Source organism: Amblyomma mixtum, chromosome 1 (assembly GCF_055824585.1).
Source record: "Amblyomma mixtum isolate Tamu chromosome 1, ASM5582458v1, whole genome shotgun sequence".
In the NCBI taxonomy this organism is placed as follows: Eukaryota; Metazoa; Arthropoda; class Arachnida; order Ixodida; family Ixodidae; genus Amblyomma; species Amblyomma mixtum.
Window position 1 is genome coordinate 155,213,989 of NC_143012.1, and position 22,009 is coordinate 155,235,997.

Below are 22,009 nucleotides of genomic sequence, written 5' to 3' on the forward strand. Positions count from 1 at the left end.
AGTCTAAAAAGGTGCAACTACCCCATTAGACGCCTGTTTCAGCCCTTAATATAAGTTGTCTTTCAACAATTATTACCATATTGTCGAAAAGTGGACTCCCTCTCCAGCATGCAACAGCATTAACTTTAAAAAAAAGTCATTGCACATCAACTTCCAAATATCAGCATATTTCTGTCCAGTGCAGCCGATGCGAACCCTTTCCTCTGCTAAAGATCAGTACCTCATATCCCCAGACAAGCTTTAACAATATTGATTTGCGATGACAATAACTGTACTCCAACTGCAGCAGAGCTCAGCCATAAAGCAACTCCCTTTCACCAGAGGTACGCTCGGGAACACATTGCATACTTGGCAAATCCAGACCCTTCTAGGCTTCCCACTTATAAACAAAAAAATAACAAACTTGTCTGAGACAGAGAAATAACATTTATTAGCACCTGTCCAAAGGTTGACGGGGATCTGAGGCACAGCTCAGTCCCAGCCATGTCCTCCACCTCAGCCGTCAACTTGTCTGAATTTAAGCATATCTAAAGGGCCCACAAAGTGCGTTCCTCAAATGTTGACATCTCTTCGTCTCCGAGGATCTTGCCCTTTTGTCAGGATTTCTCGCGTGTTACAAGGTACAGCATGTATTTGCGCATGACAGAGAGAAACACATGCAATGCAACAAGTACACTGAAACTTGTCCCATGGGAGGGCAGAAAGGTTGCGAGTTTTTTTTTATGCTTTATTTAATACCTTTCTAACTGAACACCATTCCAAGAACTTGACAAGCTTTTAGCACATAGAAACAATGAGCTAATGCAGTTCTTGGCCATATCTTATGTAGAAGGCAGAGCCATGCATTTGTTTCAGGCAACTGCTCACAAGTTCCAGTCAAGCAGATGCCACTACTCAACATCCAATGCCCGAGGCTGTTCTATTGTCTTTTTATTTCATGCTCTTGCGATCCAGATATGATTTGCTACATAAGTGCAAGGTACACATGGCACAAGGTGAAGGCCAAGACAACAGACATATAAGTCGACCCTGAATTACATCTCAGGTGCGGCATGCAGAGCCCAAAATGCACTTCTCCGACTTTGAAGCATATCACAATTCATGCCGTTTGTGCAGAGTATGCTATCACGGCAACAACCCAGCTCATGCACCAGCAAAGGCTTTTGAGTGTACACTGTGAGGCTACTCGAACGAAGAGCATGTTGACACCCCCCCCCCCCCGACAGCAGCTGCTATCAGCACATGTCAGTTTGCATACGCTGGCATGCTCTCCAAGCAAAATCTCGACAGAGGCGCTTGTGGAGCTATCTCTACTATCTCTGCTATCCAGCAGCCGTAACGGGAACAAGCACAGGCGGGCAGCGCGGTCTCGCCACCTTCCCGTAAACGATTCTGCCGCGCCCCCGTCAGACGACAAGCCTGCCACTCGTGCGGCTATCGCTGCTGAGGTGACAGGCCGCCAATGCTCCAGATACAGCATCACTGTTTACTCGGCATGCCAGCTCACTGCGCACCCACTACCTGTAGCTCTCAAGTCTAATTTTTTCAGGTTTTCAGGCGTGCAGTAATAAAAAGAAAAAGATGAGAGGCAAAATAGACACTGATGCTTTTCTTTCCTTTTTCTTTTGGCATCTTTAATGCCAGCCATTTCATTCACAGCTGCTTTTCGTTCTGTGCAGTTCTGTCTCGCACACACATAACTGCTTGTGCTCAAAACATCATTCCTGGTGACACAATTGTCAGCACCAGCACAAACACCTGTGGAAAAGCACGCTGCACAATCAACCTGAACTGGGTTAAGCATAGCAAGGCAATTACTCTGTACCCATTAATATATCAAGCAGTTGCAGTTTGAAAGGGGCACTGAAAACAACTCCATCCCATTTTCGTTAGTAAAAATCGAAATGCATGTAAAGCAGCAGAAAATGCATTTATTACCCAGAAAAGTGGATTCACAAGTTTTATTGGCACTTCTTTCAAACTTGTGTCGTCAAAAGCACATAGGACTCCGTGATCGTCGTTTGAAACTGAATGGTGGCCGTAGCCTGGCCTCAATGATTTGACCAAAAAACACTGTCCTGATGCATTTCAGTTGGCAAAAAACAGCCGATGATGACGATAACTGCATTCCATTTTTTGAGTCTTTTTAGCTTATGAACGCCCTGTTTTCAGTAAAAGTAATGCCTTTGTCTTTTGTAATGCAGTAATCTATCGATACAGGCAGACTTCAATTAGTCCTCAGCTTCCTCTCAAGTGGATGACATAATTCTTCGAACACCACCGGCACTCAACGGAGATGTTCCCATGTTCCCAGGGCATCCAGATCCATTTCTAGTTATTTCGATTTATACAGCCTTTCTGAAGGCACAGATCAAATCCATGGATTGTCTCACACGGCTTAATCATTGAACGCAGGCATGGAACCTCGAAATATCTTGCGGCAGTTAACTGCTTTGCGGCAAATGTTCTACTATGGGCACTGTTTTGTTATACAATAGATAACCATTAATACAATTAACACTGCACAGCAGGAAAAAAAACTAGCAGCTGGGAAAACATTGAGAGCAAGAAAAATTTGTGATTTTGCACCAGGACATGCATAGCAAGGATGCAGAGGCTTAAAAAGTAGAAGAGGGAACATATATTAACAAGATTCTGCTTCACTGAGAAATTACACTACATTTTAACTAAGGGGCACTTAATTACCTTAATTATTAAATGTTACGTTGTTGCATGGTCATCATCATCATTTATTTACCCTTAAAGGCCCCAGGGGGCATTACATAAGGGGGGGGGGGGGGGGGGGAAACAGTAATAGTTTGGAGCATAAATTTAGACACATGTAGATACAGCTGTGAACACTTCAAAAGAAAAACAAGCGAGTAATTTGGTAAACAAAAGGAAAAGAAAGAAAAAGGGCCTTCAACAGGAATTATGGGAATAAATAAATTAACATGTTTCAATTTTAGGGAATTAACTTCATTCATCACAACACTGTCTGGAAGAACATTCCACTCTGCTATGGCAGCTGGCAAAAACGAGGAAAAACGAGGTCCACGTGTATGTCACAGGTATTATTTAGTATAAACAAAAAATTCACTACAGCAGCAAGCTCATGCTGCGAAAGTGTAGAGTCATCAGAGAAGATGCTTTTTTGATTTGCAAAACAGCATGCAATGAAGGACTCTTCACATGTATATATCATGTTGCGAGAGGTACCGAGAACGAAAACAATGCAACAGCTAGTCTGTCACAGCCTCAAAGATAAAGTTTTCAAGTATGTACAAGTACAACTAGCAGCATAAGAGAAAACCAATGCTAGAAAATAAAACTTCCTTCGAACACTGCCGGGGGAGCCATAACCTAGAACATTACAATTCAGGCTGCTAAGGTGCATTTTATCTGGACACATGATGAAACCCTTAGAGCAACCAAGTCTGGCCAAAATGTGTTAATATGTCATGATCAAAAATGAAAAGATGTTCCCTCATGAACAAATAAATGGCAGTGCAAGGAGACGAGGACTAGACGAGACAACAAGGACAAGAAAAGTTGGAAGTTCAGCGCCGTCCTTGTTGCGTCGTCTAGTCCTCGTCTCCTTGCGCTGCCATTTATTTGTTCAAGACATGTACCAACACGCCCAATTTTCCATGTTAATCTTCCCTCCTACTGACAGAATCAGGCATTCCAATGCCATTGAAACAAGGAGTCCTTTTTTTTTTTGCACTTTAAAATAAGTTTGGCAAAATTAGGACCATGAATGAAACCTCTGCGAAGTGTTCCGTACACACCATGGTCAGCAAGTGATTCAGAAATAAAAAAGACTGCAAGGCAACAAATCATGGCCAGGCTGTGCAGTCTGAACACGAAAGGACACAGTGCACTTGTATGAACATGCCGCTGATTTGTAGCTTCACTGCAGCGCCAGATTACCGTGAGAAAGCATACAGAGTGCCAACATAACCTTCGGTGTGTCATAAAAAGAAAAAAGTACATGTCCAAGTTTACACTGACCAAATGACATGTTGTGCGCTAAGCAGTAAGCAACTCTGAGACTTACAGAGTCTTGAATGGAATTGTGAAATTACCACTTCAGAGCAATGCTAACAGTTAGGTAGGTATGCCACCTCTTCAGCAGTTCCACAAGTGCTGTTCATAAATATGTTTCAACACACATGCCTGGAACATAGCACAGAAGCATCCAAACAAAGAACTTCACACGTGCAACTGTTAAGAGTTCATGGCCGCCTACCATGCAGATATGTTTCCATTACAGCTGAATGCACATACAATGCATAATTTGCTGCCAGCAGCTGCCAAAAGTGATGACTTTTATGCTGGCTAAATTGTTGTAGATATCTTTCAAGGCATGCTTCATACTTGTCTCTTCATTAAACCTGCCCTGAGAACAAGCATCATCTTGCTTGACATAATGCCAAGCACACAGTGGAAGCTGTTCGTAACCTACTTGTGCTCGGTGTTTCCCACTAGCAGATAATTTTTCTTAGAATTCCATTTACAACATCCATTGTTTGATCATCTAGGAGAACAATGTCGAAACTATTCAAGAATTGCGGAAGACGTTCTTCAAACTTGGTGTTGAGAAAGCCAATTCGAAGCACCACTTCCTGTAACTGACCACCATCCAGCATGTCCAGATCGCCGAGAGAGTCTCCTAGCAGAACGATGTTTGTCTTCTCCTTGACTGCCTGGTGGTACTCGGGGCTGGTCACATGGCAGCGGTTCTTGTTGTACATGTGAATGAGTTCACCTTTGAAGCCAGTAATGTTACCCTCTTCATCAAACTGCATGTAGTTGGAGATGAACTTCATGTTTGGAAAGTGGCACCGGAAGTGCCGCAGTGCTTCTTCCAGAATGTCACCAAGGCCAGCAGAAAACACTAGCGCAGGTATCCGGTGTTCGTGCAGCATTTCGAAAAGAGACTCGCAGCCATCCCTCAACATGATGGACGAGTCTGCCACAAGCGCTGGAAAATCTGACTTCTTCACACCACAGTTCACAAGAATGGCATGCGACCGTGAGTACCACTCCACCATATGTGGTATTTTCTCAGCCGCCGACATGTAGGGGTCAATCTCGATGGGGTAGTACTTTTTATGTAATCTCTCTGCCTGCAGGCGGTATTCCTCGGAAATCATTGAGCTTGACTCCAGAACACCGTGAGTAGAGCGACAAGGTTTGCCATTGTAATGCGACCTCGAAATTGTATGGTCAAAGTCCGTCACAACCTGAAGTTTCTTTGGGCCCCCTCTGATTAATTTGCAGACTAGTTCTTCAACACGCTCGGGGTCTTTCATTCGAACACAGGGCTTTTGCAGTTCCAGGACCGTATCTATAACTCGTTTCGCCTTTGCTCGCTTTCGCTTCCGTAAAAGTGCTGTGGTTGCGAAGGAAACTACGACGACAGTGCCGATTCCCAGAGCTGTCCACATGACGACAGTTTGGCGTGACATCTCCTCGCGCGACTTCAAACACGCAGGGAGTAGTTGCTGAAGCTTCGTTGCAAGCACAGAGTAAGGCGATGATGACTGCCTCACTAGTTCTGTTTTTTCTTTGTCTGGTGCCACCATCCGCTTAATAACCTGCGCCCTATGCTAAGCTACTTTTGAGCGGACGAAGCGCCTTTCCACCGCACAATGCGGCTCTTCGGTCGTTTTCGGTCTCCGGCTGCGAGGCGCCCTACACGCATTTCTTCCATGGAGGAATTTCTTCCATGCCTACACGCTTCCTCCATGCCTACACGGATGGATGGATGGATAGGAGCGCCCCCTTTGAAACGGGGTGGTGGCAATTGCCACCATGCTCAGCTTTTCTTTCTTTATTTTTGTTCAACTGTGATCAAGATTCGCCATCTTCTTTACCCACGGTTTCCTACACTTCTAACCTTATGTCACATCTCTGCTTTTCAGCCACCAATACTCCAATCGCTTCTTGCTAACTTCCATTGCAGATTTATTTACGTGACACGAGGACATACCGTAGCGCCATCTACCGCCAGCGCGCTTGCCGCGCACTTCAAACCAACGTTTTCTTCAAACGGACGAAATCAGTAAACGAGCCATGCTACGGCAGAAACAAAATGGAGCCGTATTATTATGGATTACTGAGGGCAGAGAGCAAGCGCGCTGCAGTCCCAAACCCATACGGGACCCCTAGTGTCGCTCCGAGAAGAAATAGCTTCATAACAGCTACTCAATGCAAAAAAAAAAAAAAAAGGTATAAAAAAGGTGAGCAGTGCCACCTGCCGTGGCAGTGCAATCAATAATATTAATCAATTAATATTAATTTGGCACTGGAGATTATGTAAAATCAGCTGAGGCGGTGGTCTGGCAAAATTTTCTTCTCGTTGGTATTTTACAAGAGCCTTCACGCATTTCACGCCGCCTACATAATCAGTATAGCATTCAACGCATTTACGGAAGAACCCTAGCATTCAATTCATCTGCACTTCCACGTGCCATTATTCTTTGGAATGATCTTCCCAACAGTATCGCATCTATCGGCAACCACCAATCATTTCAAGACCAGCTGCACAAACATTTTCTTTAACGACATTGTGTCTTGTTTCAGGTTGTTCTGTGCCCTTGGTTCCCTTTTCTTCTCGTTGGTATTTTACATAGTTTTGGTTTCTTGTGCAATTTCAACCATTTGTATGTTTTTTATGGCTACTGCTTTTTCTTTTGATGTGTATTGGGCACATGCGATGCATTCTTGCTACTATTTTAATTTTTGTTGCCCGCGGTGATGTATGTCTTGTAGTTTCGTTTTGCCCTGTATATTTATAATTGTGTTTAATTTTTGCCTGGTATCACGTGTTGTTTTTAATTTATTCTTCCTATTTGCTTAATCTATTGTTTTTGCCCCCCTTACTCAATGCCCTTCTGGGCCCTGTAAGGTATTTTGAATAAATAAATAAATGTGATTAATATGTCATTGAAGCATGGAGGAAAATAAACTTTTTTTTCCCTTCCTCCATGCATTGAAGCATGCCGTTTTTGCCGTTTCAAACATGTTCATAATATTTCATTATGGGTTTCTACTCTATTAAGAGCATCTTTCAGCGCAGAAAAATTAAACATCAAAAAACAGCTCTCCCTTTGCATCACCAATCCGAAGTGCTCCAAGTTCTAGTCACCAGATGGCACCAAAGTGTTTTGCATTTGTAATTTGTTAACTGATACGATGGCTAAGAATCACCAAGAAGATGCACAACAGCTTTGCATGTGGAAACATAAGTAGATGCTACACTGTCTACTAGAACTGTCTAGTTACTGCCTGACACTGGAGCTCCATTCATTTCTGGTTCATCACTTTTGCCAGTGTGCAATAGTTACTGCACTTCCTTACCAAGATTTTCAGCACAGGGATGCATGCAAATAAGTCTACACACTGATTGGAAAATACTTAGTAAAAATCCTCTGCAGTATTGTTAAGGAAACAGCGCAGAATTGAGCCACCGCATCAGAAAAACTTGAGTCCTTATATTAATTTCTTTTTAAGTCATACGGCCATGAAATCCTTTTGAAATGATGCACACAAAACCATGGGTGCAAATGACCAATCCTCTCAAGCACCCAACGCAGAGAGAGAAAGCATGCATCCTCTTGACATGCATCATCATCAGTCTGACTGCGCCTACTGCAGGGCAAAGGCCTCTTCCATGTCTCTTCAATTAACCCTGTCCTGTGCAAGGATGTTACATTTTTTCGGTGGTTTCCTTAGGCACAATCTGCAATGTGCTCTTGCAAAACGACTGATTTGCTCATTGACGCCACTGACTACTATCATGCACAACCACTTCACTGTGGTAAGAATAAAGAGGAAAAATAGTCCTAGCCTTGCCTACATAATTACCTTGCGGTTAGTAAAGGAAATAAAGGAAAAGGGAAATGAAAAATAGTCAGGCTGAGTTAATGTGAATGCTACAATATGACACACGCACAAATACTGCTACCTAAATCTGCGCTATGTGTAACTGGCCTATAGTATGTTACGCAGAGGCCAAAGAAATAAAGCTAAGCATGAAATTCAGAAGGCAAGGTAGATTCTGATACAAAAAATTCCTTTTCCAAAAAAATAATAATAATAAAAATGCCAGTGCCATTAAAATTACCAATTATAAAGGCTACAGTAGTTTCCAGCCTTGACTGGGTGAGTGGACAGAAACAAATGGATACACAAAATAGCTGCACAAAATGTACTGAGCAAAAGCTATTTCCTCATCAGCTACTGATTTCATGCCCGGACTTCAGGTCACAGAACCATGGCTTAACAAAAAAGTTCAAACTGCTTCTTCTGACAATATTGTTAGCACGAAATAAGGTCCCTTTATGAAACATATTTTGAAGAAAAGTAAGCTCTGAGTGCCGCCTCCTGACGCAGCTGGTTTCCTGCAACTAAAACTACAAAAGTATAATACACAAAGTTTGGATTACTAAAAGAAAAACAAAATCTCTGCTAGCTTGGCAACGAATTAAACCATGAACAAAGATTCGAGGAGGTGAGAAAGGACGGAATTAATTACAAAGACAATCGCAATAAACGAGCAATAGTGCAGCTGCCATGAACCAGATACAGGCTCTCAATAACAGAACAGGGAACAAGGTCAGCATCAAAACAATCCAGGTGCCAGAAAATCGATCCCTGACTTCCTCTGATGTATCACCACTTGTGACTACTGGCTGAGAAGCGAGCGACCTCGAAGCCCGTGGCACATGTTTGGCCAACGACACTCTCTCTGTCTCGCTGCCACGCCCCCTAAATGGCCCCAGTGGCCTCGGTAGGAGGAAACAGCAAGGCCTGAGCAATTACCCCACCAGTGGGCAAACAGGCCTGCCTGCCAGACTAAGAAGGCCTCAAAGGCAAGCTGCACGGATGCCGCGCTGGAACAGAACAAGACCCGCTTCCCAGAACTAGTGACCCCAATAGGCAAGGATGACACAGCTGTGCCACTGTAGACTGGAAATTGTGAAAGAGGTGTTTTTATAGTTGATATACGCAGCATGTGAACCAAGGAGGGAAGTCCACAGGTTACAGGAAAAGCATCGTTCGCAAGTCCCCACACAGACATCAAGGGTTGAGCAAATGAGAAGCAATTTACTGTGAAAGAAACAAATATTTGCCGGTAAATCAATGCCCCAATTTTGTGCATCTCGACCTTTGTACTTCATGCTGTCAAACAGATGCGCTTTTACCTTTAAAACGTGATATTTCCTGCTGTTTTTTTGTTTGTTTGTTTACGATTTCAATCAGAATTTCAGAAATGAGGAACTTGCTTAGAAAAAAAAAACAGCTCGTTAATAGGCACAATTTCAATACCTCAGTGTAGCATGTGCATTGAATTCGCAGTATTTTACATGCACATACTATTTTCTGTAGTTGAGAAACACTGTCAGAGGCTGCAAGACAACTTTCATGCAAGGATAACACGGCGGCTAAAAGCATGTTCATGGATATCTGTTACATGTGTATACAAAAATGTGAAACATGCTACCAGGTTAATAATACCCCTTGATAGGTGAAGTTTCTAATGGGCCTCTATTTTCACTGACACCAATGTGCGCAGCAATTGCACACAGTACAAGTGACTTGCATGAAGCACAGTTGGGCCACTATAATCAGCAGATACGCTCAGCGCTGCATATCTGAAACTTCTAGACATTTAAAGCTCTGCAAGGGTACAACAACAGCATTTTATCTATGACCCCCAAAGTTTTCCAAACACCTTCCTTTGTGCCATTATTGTCTCAGGGAAAACAAAGATCGGAGAGTGGCACTTGAACAGAATGCCGCCTCTTCAGCTTGCGGTGGCTTCAGAGGCACGTGGAACAAGATAAGCCACAAAGAAATAACCAACAGCAAGCAGACACAAAGAAGGCACACTCCCGTCAGTGTACTGCAGCAACGAATGGTGTGCAAAACCACTGATATTAGAGCAAAGATAGCGAAGCCTCAGGCAGCTGCAGCAATCTAACGGCAGTGCTGATAGTATTTTAATAGGTTGCAAGACGGATAAATTACGTCACCAGTCAGCCAGGTATTAAACTGAGCAACCCTATAACAATGTCTGACTTGGTCACAAAGAAGGTTGCCTGCATGAGAGATCCAATTTCCCTTTTATCAAATTATCAGTGAACGTCTGCTAAAAGCCTTCAGCTAGGCCACATTGAGCAAATAATACAGCAGAGCCACAAGAATCACAGCAATAGTTCTTGAAGATATGGTGACACAGGTGTCCATTTTATTGTGAATTCCATTTTTTTAAAGGAGTGGAGAAACCAAACTTTTTCTTGCATTTCGTCTTACTTCAAATGATGTGTTAGACATTAACATACATGGATCACCTTGTGATATTGGCCTCTGACCACTAAATAATTTTGAATTGAATTTATTCTTGACACCGTTTTGGTTTCATCAACTGAACGATGACCATGGCGTGTATTTAGGTCACATAAGGCATGAATGAAAATGGCAATATAACTGTTGATATGCAATTTGTTGTCATTCCATCTCTTGAAGCAGGCTAATCTAAGTGCTGTTGTGAATTAAAATGGGAATATTGAGAATACCATGAAAATTGGGAATACCACACAGTGCTCCATGTATTCTAATAATGTCTGACGCATCATTTGAAAAAAAAAAAACACGCAACTAAAATTAGGTGTCTATAGCCCTTTAAGAGCCCTTGACTTTAGGAAAATAGCCACCGACACGAAAGAAACAACTCGAATTACAGAGCCCTTGTCACCGCTAGGCCAGTTATGAATCCCATTATGGACAACATATTACAAACAAGTGCCAAACTGAAGTACTGAGGCAATGTCTTATGTGCCACTCAAGGTTAAATTTCACCACGAATTGGTAGGCTCACATACAGGTGATCCAGAAAGTACTGTAGTAGCAAGAGCACAAAAATGATTGTCAAGTGCATTTCACAGCCTGAACAGTGCAATGACCAGGGGTCATCCTCTATCAGCGCATGCCCCTGACGGGAGAGGATATGGTTTATGGAGGTTCAACATCCCAAAGTGACTCAGGCTATGAGGGACGCTGTAGTGGAGGGCTCCGGAAATTTTGACCAACCACCTGGGGTTCTTTAATGTGCACTGACATCGCACAGCACATGGGCCTCTAGCATTTCGCCTACATCTGAAGAGGATATGAAAAAGAACCACCAGAGGACTGTCTGCACACAAGATAAGTATTATGTTAAACAAAAAAACAGCAAGCTTGCCAGACCACGAAAGGTTAGGAACCACCCATACAGATAGGCTGGCTCCAGAGGTGTCCTAATCTTTACGACCACTTTAAGTGCTTGGAATCCTGCATGGCTACGCTATAAACAGTGCAGCCAATCATTGCTGCACTCGTCCACTGTTTCTCTCAAGCTCATCGCAATGTTTTTGATTTCTGTTAGTCTAGCACGGGACACCTTTGCAAAACAGACTGCACTAACAGAAGCATGCAATGTCTACCAATGGTATATGCTTCTGATCAGTAGTGAAGAAAAATTTGACGCAGTCAGCAACGAGTGCTTCATGAAAACCTGCTACAAATTTACAACAGGCACATTACTAGTGTTGTGAAATGAAAATAAATATACCACATCTTGCTCTTGACCCAAGGTGGCATCACATGACCGCAGTTATACACACTGAACTTAACACACACTATGCGTAGATATCTTGTGGAATAATCACAAGATGGAACAGCCCTTGTCACATCTGCATTATGAGCTCCCAAGAGGTGAATATATTTAGAAAGCAATAATACAATGTTTGCCTATAAGAATTCACGATTTTAATTTAAGAATTACAGAACAAAATCAGTGACATGCAGGTGGTTTGTGCTGCAGCCTCAGACAATGCTCACAATATGTAAGCACTACGCTTTTAATGGGAGTTTTTATGAGAGCGCATACCTTCCACCAGCACCTTGCGGCCATTATTGCCTACTGGCGAAATGCATACAACAAGCCCAACAAGCTATGCTTCTACAATCATGCACATCCGTCTTTTACTGCCCAACCTGACACTGCAGCACTTTTTCCTGCAGGTGTTCCACGGCAGAATCAGACTACTAGTACTTGTCACATACGGTTCCTAGAAAACAATTGTTGGACGCACAATACATGGCAGTCTCCCACACCCAAAAAAAAAACCCCTGTATACTACAATAGGTAAACCAAAGGAACAGGCAGCACATAACACGTATGCAAGTTTACTTGGCCAGATGCTGGCAAATCTAATGACAATAATTATAGACATTAAAAAAGACACATGCTGTATATGCCGTGCAGCACATTTCTCTTACGCTCTTGACTGAACTTTCTATTTCGAAATAGAAAATCAAAACAACTATTAAATGCCAAGAAGCTTTTGCAGGTAGTGTACTAATATATGAGGTATACAAAATAAATGTCTTGCCCAATTAACCCTGTTATAATGGTGCACTGCCCGTGAATTAAAATAATGTATGCGCTCATGTTTCCCTCTGTATTATTTACCATGAGCTCACAAGAATAGGCAGCACATCTAGATAAGCTTTTTATAGCTTCTTTTTAGATTGTACAGTGCAATTTCTCTGATACATGCTGTCTATATTTATATTGCATCGCATGTACTGTACATATCCTACTTCATGTAAAAATGAATTAGGATCCACGCTTCCCCGAACTCAAACGTATTCTATGCTCAGATTGTAAATGATGGAACTCGGCCTGAACGACGGGAAAATTGTTATAATCAGTTAAACCACTCCATGAGGTCATCATATCTTGCACAGATATACTTCAGCCTCAAAAGCTGACGGCCGCTGGAAGGTCGTCGAACGAGAGGTGTCGCGCGACTGCGCTCAGAATCTCGAATGAATGGCCCCGACAGACAGCGCGTGGCGAGCAGCGGTCATCGACGAAGATAACACAATGAGAATTATATATATGAACACGCGCGGTCGGTCAGAATAAGATCGAACCGCGCGGGCTGGAGCTGCGGTTTGTTTCGGCACCGCCGTGCCACTGATCGATCTGCACGTTAATGAGTCGCGTCGAGGACAAGTTAGGGGCGCAACAAGCAGCGACCACCGCAGCTAGCTAGCACGTCTCCAATGAATGACCACTGCCGGCAGAAAAAAAAGCGGACGAGCTGAGCGCGCCGCTGTTCCAGCAGAGCAGCTCAGATCGAGGGCTCCACGTGAAGAGCGGCGAAAGCTTGGCCCCGCACACTGCTTGGCGTATTACCTGACGTATTTTCCAGCGCCGAGCGGATCAAACTGTTCGTCACTCGGCGAACAACGGCCGGTCGCGCGCCGGCTTGGTTGGAAAAAATCTGTTCCGTGCGAAGAGGCGCCGACAGCAGTCAGTTCAGGCAGCCTGCAGCTGTGCTGGCGTTCTGACCGCACGACACCGAGAACAGCAGCTGCACAAACGTGTTCGCCTCACCGTCATCACAATCTCACCCGATGAAATGAGCGGCGCAGCACCGCTAAATACCCCACGCGAAACTGGGAACTGCGAAAGCAGCAAAATTGCGCGCGACACTGGCGGCACCTCTGGCGAGCTGTGATCAGTGCGCATCAAAATAACTCTTGTTTTCGACGTTGCAGGACGCTACTACACATTTCAGTTCATTACTCTGGCGCATTGCGAGCTTTATTTACGCTGCGTCTAGTTGTATATCCATTACATTTAAAGAGCAGCCGCTTCGTATATAACTACGAACGCATGTGGCAGTAGGAAGTTTCACTTTTCATAGACGTATCCGAGCTATCTCTGCTCATACGCAAAAAGCGCTTCGAAGCATAGAGTTTCTTACTATTATTCTTATTCTTACTATTACTATTAGTAATAGTAAGAAACTCTATGCTTCGAAGTGCTAAGCCGGTTGACGTAATGTGACTGCGCACTAGACTCAAAAACTGACGCCATTCAAGCAATTCGAGCGCGCCTGTCGTCTGCCGCCGCTTTCTGTGGTCAACATGTTTCTGCGTGCTGGCTTCGTTCGCTTGCGGCCCGCTGCCCTGGTGCGTATCTTCCTCACGATTCCGAGATCGCAACTGTGTGCACGAGGCAGCATGCGCGTCGCAACGGTTACCTTGCGCCATTCATCGTCACTGCGACCCTAACGATATCCTGCGCTCGTTGTTACCGCAACCCTGTATGTGTAGTACCTGCGCGAATGGTGGGAACGTTCGCGTACTTGGTTGAGAGGAATGAATCCTGAAGCGCATTGTGGTGCTATTTCATGTATACCTGGGTTATAGTGCACATTTGTACCAACATTATGATACTGTGAAACCAGTCCAATTTTGAGAACCTGATGAACATGTCCTTTGAACTATTGAATTTCTGGTACTAATAAATTCAATAAATTCTCTTAAAAGGGTAAGCAAATGACACGTAAAGGTTATGACTGCAAGCCCAGCTGGCAAGCCTATATGATAGCAGCTAGTGTAGCATAAAATAATATTAAGTCACGTTTACATGAAGCACCCACACTGCGTTATATTGTTCATGTATGCAGCTTTCAGTGAAACTAAATCTCTTGTGGAGGCTACGCTCAAGATACGGTGCAATGGGCTAGAATTACATGCCCAAGAATGTAAAGGCGAAACTGACAGTCAGCTAAATTTTCTTATTAATTCCAATTCAGTGGAGTGCCACATTCATGTCGGTCATATCTGTGTATACTGGATCAATCACTGTAAAGCATGAAGGATATGGCAATATTGACTTGAATATGGTTATAGGTTTTCAGCTATTACAGACGTGTTGACAGCTCTCTGCCGGATTTAGGATATATCCAGCTGTGTTTTACCAGTATAACTGCCAATTCGGGTACTGATTACTGCTAAATCGAGTGTTGAGGCTGACAAAAGAGCCTCAATAAACTCTAAGTGAGTTTTGACCACACAGGAATACATAAATTTATCAACGAAAAATGGTAATTTCATGCATAGGAAATAATATAAAAAAAGAAAGAAACGAAGTCTCTGTCCTAGCTGAAATAAACATCGAAAAAAGTCCGCTGCATTTTCACAAATAAAAACCGGTAAGCCCAACCGCTACATATACATAAAGCACCCATTCACTCTTGATTCGATTCATGTTTTACCGGAATCTTTAGCATCAAAATGGCAGCATCTATACTACCGCCAGTTGGTAGAATCTGTGGCCAGAAATTTCCCGGCACTCACCTCCGATTGGCTACTCACATAAAAGCAGTTTTTCTGCTTTTTGTTCATGACCTGTGACTAGCACCTACAGTGTGCTAGAATATCCCATCGCTGCTCACTTGGCCGCAGCCATGAAACTACAACACCGACCTGGCACTCGCTGATGATTGGATACGTATTATAGCTCGAAGGTAATTCCTTTAGAATTCCTGTGGCCCTTCTCAGCCGCTGCCAACTTCCGAGCCCAACGTTTAAAAGCCATTTTGGCTAGTGTGAACTTGTGTACGTGTCTAAAGTTTGAAAGATCTCAATTCCTGTGGCTCGACACCTAGCCAAAAGCAGAAGGAACTGAATGAGTCTGCGCTCTTTAAGTGCAACAAAATGTTATGCTTTGTAGTGGTTTATGGGCCATGCGTAGGTGTTCCTAAGTCTTCAGCTCACTAACTGTATGCGCCCATTGTGTGCACTGTATCTGGTACTGTTTGTCTTTTTGTTCTTTTTTCTTTTTTACGAGTACCCTCACAGCGGATTGCACTTGTAAATTTTAAGGTTCAATGGCACTTGGCTTTCGTGAAGACTGCCCTAAAAAGATCCTCCAATCACATCCCTGCTTGAAGTTGCTTGCAACACAAAACAACAGTCTAATTTTTGTTGATGAAAATTTCTAGCACTGCAGTATGACACGAAACATCCCGAGCGCTTTCTTTCCTCAAAGAAGCTGTCAGAATACCAAAAGGCGGCCACTATCTATATAGAAGCATGTTGCGTGGTTTCCTGTAGCCAATGAGAAGCAAGTGTCGGGAGAATTTCAATGCAATGGTTCTCCTAGCTGCCACAAAAGTAGACACTACTTTAAAATGTATTGTGTGCTATTGTTGGGCTTCGACAAACTTGAAAATGATTGGGTGAACTTGTGTCCATGAAACAAAGCAGAAGTTCGGGCAGCTCCGACAGTGGCGGGCACGCACTGTCAGTACGTTTTTGTTCTGAGTGCTGTTGGCTGTGGGGAACGCCCGTTTTCAGGTGCAGTTGTGGTGATGATTTGATTACAATAGGCACAAGGGGAGCTTGAACAAGGATCACCACAGCTAATGTGCTTCTCTGTCTACGCGAGATGGGGTCAAAGGCAAAGAGAAGCTGAGCACTGGGCAGGGGAAGATTGTACCCAGTGGGGAAATACTAGTGGGCACCTGTCAGCACCAGGGATTGAACCCCGTAGCCGCCGCATAGGAGGCGGGTGCTCAGACCAGTAGGCCATGGGTGCTGTGCAACATTGTGTGAAAATAACTTGGGATTGCATAACTCTGAAGCAGTGCTACTGCAAAGAAGGAGCTGAAATGAGAAGCACATCTTGCGTGCCAAAACAGAAGCATCATAGGAAAATGTTCGTTTGCTGAATGAATGGTAGGGGAGCTATATGTTCAATTTGATTCAGGCACAAAGGTGTGAGCAATTAAGTGTAGTACTGGCTGCAAGAATGCAGTGAACGCAGCGCATATTGAGTAACCGAAAACTGAAGGTGTGGTTACTTGGGTTTCATAGAATTCAGCACAAATAGACAAGAAAGAAAAAGCGGCCACGGGCACTGTTCGTGCTGAATTCTGACTAAGAAGCCACATCATCTCGGCCTGTTCAGCATCCTCTTGCAGGTCGTTTATTGGGATTTTGTGATCGCCTTCTTACACATGAAAAAATTGAAAAGTGGTTCTGAGGAAGTTAGCCCGTATATGTTTGAACATCAGAAATTTGAAAAGGTTAAAATATTTTTAGATATAAAAAGTTTATTTTACTTCACAATTCAGAATAATCTTTTTATTGGTGGAAAAACTTTCTTAGCACCAACTTTTGAGCCTTCCTGCAATGTAGATACTAAGCAAATTCATTACCTGTTACGTGTGGTAAAGCTTCATACATTTGACATCAACGTTAAAATCACATTTCTCATCATGTGCAGTGCTTTCCTTATGTCAGTGCACCAAAATTATTGGTTTTCTTTTTTTTTTGCACAATTGCAATGTACTTGATGGGGTCAAATTTCAGAAATGGCATCCAGGGAAGTCTGGCGGATCTTTCTGAACGCACACAACACAACCCTTGCAAAGGAAAAGTTTAGACCCTTCTGAACCTGCGCTAGCAGGCAGCTTTTAGATAATAAACTTTTAGAGTTACTGCTCCAAAGCATGGTGTCCTATGCGTAGGATGCTAGGCATATATAAAGGCACAGTAACTGTTTCACTTCTTGGTGGACAGTTCAACTGCACCGTGAGGGAAGAGATGAAGGTGGGAGTGACAGAAAAAAAAAAAAGAGAAAGAGATGCCGTTGTGGATGGCTCTGGAATTAATTTCGACCACCTGGGGGGCTGCTGCGGCTGGGTTCGAAACTTGGTACTCGGGCTCAGTAGCCGAGCGCCCTGACCTAATGCATGACATATGGGCATTCATGTTTACAAGCAGTGGGAGAGTGTGAGAAATCTGTAAGTTCTTGCTGCACTTCTCAGTGTGAGACAGCAAGTCCCAAGATCAAAGGCATTCCCTTCCAAAACGCTTCTGTTTCCAGCTGAATTATGAAACTCGAAATCATGTCCACCTGGAAAATTTCCACCTTCAGCTAGATCCAGCTGGAAATTTTCCATTTCCAGTAGAAGCAGAATTGAAAGTGCCATTTCCAACCGCTCCAGCTAGAAATGAAACTGGAAAAGTGCTTTTCCAGCTGGAAATAGTGCTTCCATCACCGTGTGTGGATATTCTTGATTTAAAAACTTCCATCTCTGGGTGTGTTAACGATAACAATATAGGACTCATGCTGATGCCATTTCTAGGTGTCTGGCGCACCTAGTAGTGAAGTGTTGTTGATCTTTGCTTGGTTGCAGCAGCTGTCGCAGTCAGTGCGCACCCACTCGGAGGGTAGCGATGCCCACCTGCAGCAGGGGTGCATCCGCAGGGCAAATGAAAGCACAGAGACACAGAGGGCACGGCTGCTCTACCAGAGCCGCAAGCGTGGCATGCTCGAGAACGACCTCATCCTCAGGTGTGTGCCATCGCCTGATCTGGCCAAGTGGCTCCTGTGTGGCAATGGTGCAGGCTAAGTACGGTTCTTGGGGCCTTGGAAAAACTGTGGCCAACCAGACCGCAGGGTAAAGCAGAATGTTTCTCATGACAGATTAGAGGCTGTATTGAACCACAGCTGTGCCAGCGGTCATGAATGCTCACTTCACCTGGTTTACAGCGGTCGAGCTGGTATTTGTCCATTTCGAAGAGAAAAATACAACGCAGAAGGGGCAGACAAGAAAAAAAACAAACTACAATGTGATATTTTTCTTTTATTTTGTTTATTGCTTTCTATCTCTGCAATCCTTGTTATTCTTTTTTTTTCTTTCATTGCACTGTTTTGTATACCTGTGTAATGAACATACCAGAAAAGTACAGCCTATCCTGTGGCGAGCTGACTGTGGGATTAAATAGCAAATGTCTTCTCAGTGCAGTTCTGAATTGATCAGAAATGCTCAAGTATGTACAGGGTGTTTCGTATTTATTTGTCCGGGTTGTAAAAAATCATCATGCGCAAACCACTTCTCTATTTAGGCTCAAGCACAGACCACAGGGTAGCTTATGATAGTTTGCGTCTTTCAGTAAGAATTTAAAGATTGGAACTTGCCTGAATTGTCCAGAATCGGTGAAAAACTGCAGTCATCTGCGCGGAGAATTTTCGGCGGGGCAAGTGGAGCAGCAGCTTTCACACACTGTGCCATCTGGGGTGCTGCGAGACCTACCCAGCTCTGAGCAGGGATATTGGTTGCCTTGTAGTTCGCCAGATGGCGCAGCCTTTCAAATCGGCTATCCTGCTCGCCTTGATGAAAATTCATCGCGCAGATGACTCCAGTTTTTCACTGATTCCGGGCAGTCCAGGCAAGTTCCGATGTTAAATTATTATCGAAAAATGCAAACTATCGTAAGCTGCCCTGTGGTCTGTGCTTGAGGAGAAATAGACCTGTGGTTTGCGCAGGCTAATTTTTACAACTCAGAGCTGGTGTCCCATCTTTGCGCTGTTACCAACATGATCGCGAACCAACAAGCCCAACGCGCCACTGATGTAGTGCTTGTAGTACGGTGGAACCTCATTAATTTGAAGTAGCTTTCAGAGTTTCAGTTCATTCAAACTGACTCTGTGGTCCCGTCAGTGTCAAGGACATTAAAAATGCTCCCCTTTGTTGAGTTCCTCATAATATTAAAGAAATTTTTGGTCCCTTCTAGTTTGAGTTAGCAGGAGCCAAGTGTACACCTCTTCCAAAGTTTTTGAGATGACTGTCAAAAACTGCATGACCTGAAATGTAACGTCCATCTCCATTTTTGTTTGTTCTCACCAATAATCACTGAAGTTGAGGGTGGTGGTTTGGGTGTCAGCTCTGTTGCAGGTTGTCTAATGTGAGCCACAGATCTGTATGCCAAACTAAGCGTGTCGGGGTAGATTGGTGACTTGAATGGTTTCTGGCAAGGATGGGAAGGCCATCAAAGTGGGAAAAAGCGTATACGTGTACACCTGAAGAGCAGCTGAGAATGCAGCTGGACCTGTTCATCTTGCAGTACGTTTGCTGCCAAACACCTGGCCTCCTTCAACACTGAGCAGCTGCAGCAGTACGACAGGCTCATCAACCTGCCTTCGAATGACTGGGACATCTACTACTGGGCCACTGGTGAGAGCATCAGTGAGACGCTTCAGAATGTGGCTGGAATGAGACCAGCCACACTTGGTTACTGGATCCCCGAAGTGTTGACCATTTTCATCACTGCACAGTCATTTGCTGTGTTACTACACTGGCGATAGTTACTGTTAAGTTATTCTGTGTGCTTATTACTTAAGTCCCCCAGAATGCATGCATGACAGAATCAGAATGAGCGTCAAATACCGACTGAAGAGTTGGTTCTCCACGTGGCTGCAGTGCTATTTTGGTTATTTGGGCTCTGCACATGTGAATACGTGCATCTCACGCATGGACACAGAAGCCACAGTGAAAGCTGAATTTCCTCGCAACACAGAACTGTGGAGTGGGCAGTGTTTGCCTTAGCCTTTATTGATAAATTGATTGATTAATTGATCTGCCAGTTTGGGTAAAACTTACTGAGAGTGGGTGTTACCCTAACCAATCTCTTAAAAGGGCGCTGAGAACAAACTGGGGCTGATTTTTATCGATGGAGTGCCGTGTTCTAATCAAGAACAACACACCACTGTCACCGAAAATGGAGTTTTCATAAGCTGAAAGAGACAAAACGATGAAATACACGTGTCGTCATTGCCGGCTGATTTCTCCAGTAGAATGCATGCATCGACACTGGTTTTTATGCTAGGATCCTAAAGTGAATGACGCTACACTGCCTTTTACTTGAAAGTGGTGGCAGTCCGTCCTTTTTAGTGAGAATGTTGCAAGTTTGAATTGACCTGAGGGAAGGTTTTTAGATCCAATTTTCTTGCCAACAATGAGTTTCTTACTGCCGATCAAAACACCAACATCGCAGAAAGAGCCAGGGAATCAGTTTTTACTGGCAACAATAATTCAGTGCCCGGTAATTCTCAGTGTTCCTTTTTAGAAGTTTCTAGACCTCTTCAACCTGTTTTTCACGATGTGACTGACATATGGCATGAAGTTGCAGCTTTTGTGCACGGCAGTCCTTTGTTGATGTTGTAGTGAATAGCAGTGTTTTGTGTTTGTTGTGCAACAGTAACTTAATGAATAATGGGCCAGACACAAGCTGTTGATGTTGAGATCAAGAATATGGCTTTACTTATGGGTTTGCATATGGCAGGGCCCCAAGCAGTGCTCTTGCACGTGCAGACAGAGTTTCAGCGTGATAGTTATCCTGGGCTTTTCTCCAGTTATACCATGTGTCTGTACTTTTTTTTTTTTCATTTTGTTGCTGGCTTGCTGAAGCTGCATTGTGGTAATGTTCGGTTTTTAAATCACTCCTACTCTCCGCTGCCTCGTTTTGATGCTTGTCAGGGTGGCGTTTGAATAAGCAAATTGAATGTGCCATTGAATGGTGTATACAGTGATGAGAAATTTTGGCATTTCTTGCACTTTTACTTGTTTCACAACCGCGTGCTCCTCTTCTCTCACAGGAGTCAGGGAGACACCACCGGAGTTTGAGAACGAGGTGATGGTGCTGTTGCGGCAGCACGTCCGGAACGAAGAACGTGAGAAGAGGTTCAAGCAACCAGACCTGGCATAGAACAAGGAACAGTGATGGTGTCTGCTGAAAACACAGTGGCACGATGGCGTACCCACGGGCAGAGAGACTCTCGAAAATGTCAAGAACTGTTCATTCGTCCAGTCACTTGGCTGCAGCTTCGGGCCTCTCCTCACCACTGTTTCACTAGTGGACAGTGTATGGCTCGATCAAGCGCACATGTATCTTAACGGAGTGGGCCCAGCCTTTCAAATAGCTTTAGCAATAAAGTTGACCAGCACCACAGTTCTGTTCTGTTTGCTATGACTCTGTGTGCACTACAGAGTACTTGAATGGTCTGTTATTAAGGCAAATGCCTTTAATACCTCATTGTTGTGGACAGAAGGCTCTCAGCAGAAGCTTGTCAGCAGTTGTGTCAGGCTTTTATACAATTTTCATTTTCTTCATTGGCCCCTCTTTCTTCTTTCAGTCCCACTTCCTCCCTTCCTCTACAAATATGTGAGAATTTCCTGTCCTCAAATACAATTTTCATTTTCTTCATTGGCCCCTCTTTCTTCTTTCAGTCCCACTTCCTCCCTTCCTCTACAAATATGTGAGAATTTCCTGTCCTCAAATACAATTTTCATTTTCTTCATTA

The 22,009-nt window shown here is 43.8% G+C and overlaps 3 protein-coding genes across 4 annotated transcripts in view; 1 reads left to right on the plus strand and 2 right to left on the minus strand.

Annotated features, from left to right (window-relative positions):
• eas (ethanolamine kinase 1) overlaps positions 1 to 13,587 on the minus strand; it is a 48,892-nt gene extending 35,305 nt beyond the window's left edge. Inside the window, exon 1 of the mRNA XM_089558480.1 lies at positions 13,259 to 13,587. The gene's annotated coding sequence lies outside the window, so the exon portion shown is untranslated. The remainder of the gene's footprint in view (positions 1 to 13,258) is intronic.
• On the minus strand, positions 1,912 to 6,348 carry LOC149369435 (cytosolic 5'-nucleotidase 3-like). The gene has a single exon (XM_089558469.1). The coding sequence runs from the start codon at positions 5,589 to 5,591 to the stop codon at positions 4,488 to 4,490; it is 1,104 nt and encodes a 367-aa protein (XP_089414595.1). The 5' UTR covers positions 5,592 to 6,348; the 3' UTR covers positions 1,912 to 4,487.
• A 288-nt stretch (positions 13,588 to 13,875) lies between the features above and the next one.
• LOC149369436 (succinate dehydrogenase assembly factor 2-A, mitochondrial-like) lies at positions 13,876 to 21,657 on the plus strand. Of its 2 annotated transcripts, none has more exons than XM_089558494.1 (4): positions 13,876 to 14,040; positions 18,063 to 18,220; positions 19,774 to 19,883; positions 21,305 to 21,657. In XM_089558494.1, the coding sequence occupies exons 1-4, from the start codon at positions 13,996 to 13,998 to the stop codon at positions 21,412 to 21,414; spliced, it is 423 nt and encodes a 140-aa protein (XP_089414620.1). In that variant the 5' UTR covers positions 13,876 to 13,995; the 3' UTR covers positions 21,415 to 21,657. The 2 variants fall into 2 exon arrangements, with proteins under 2 accessions (XP_089414620.1, XP_089414630.1); XM_089558504.1 differs by having other exon boundaries at positions 13,877 to 14,040; positions 18,066 to 18,220.
• The last annotated feature ends 352 nt before the right edge of the window (positions 21,658 to 22,009 follow it).

Excerpts from the sequence above, each read along its gene's own strand:
- LOC149369435 (XM_089558469.1), bottom strand. The coding sequence starts at position 5,591 with ATGGTGGCACCAGACAAAGAAAAAACAGAACTAGTGAGGCAGTCATCA.
- LOC149369436 (XM_089558494.1), top strand. The coding sequence starts at position 13,996 with ATGTTTCTGCGTGCTGGCTTCGTTCGCTTGCGGCCCGCTGCCCTG. Across the intron at positions 14,041-18,062 it reads GCTTGCGGCCCGCTGCCCTG|CAGCTGTCGCAGTCAGTGCG; the intron begins GTGCGTATCTTC and ends GCTTGGTTGCAG. Across the intron at positions 19,884-21,304 it reads CATCTACTACTGGGCCACTG|GAGTCAGGGAGACACCACCG; the intron begins GTGAGAGCATCA and ends CTTCTCTCACAG.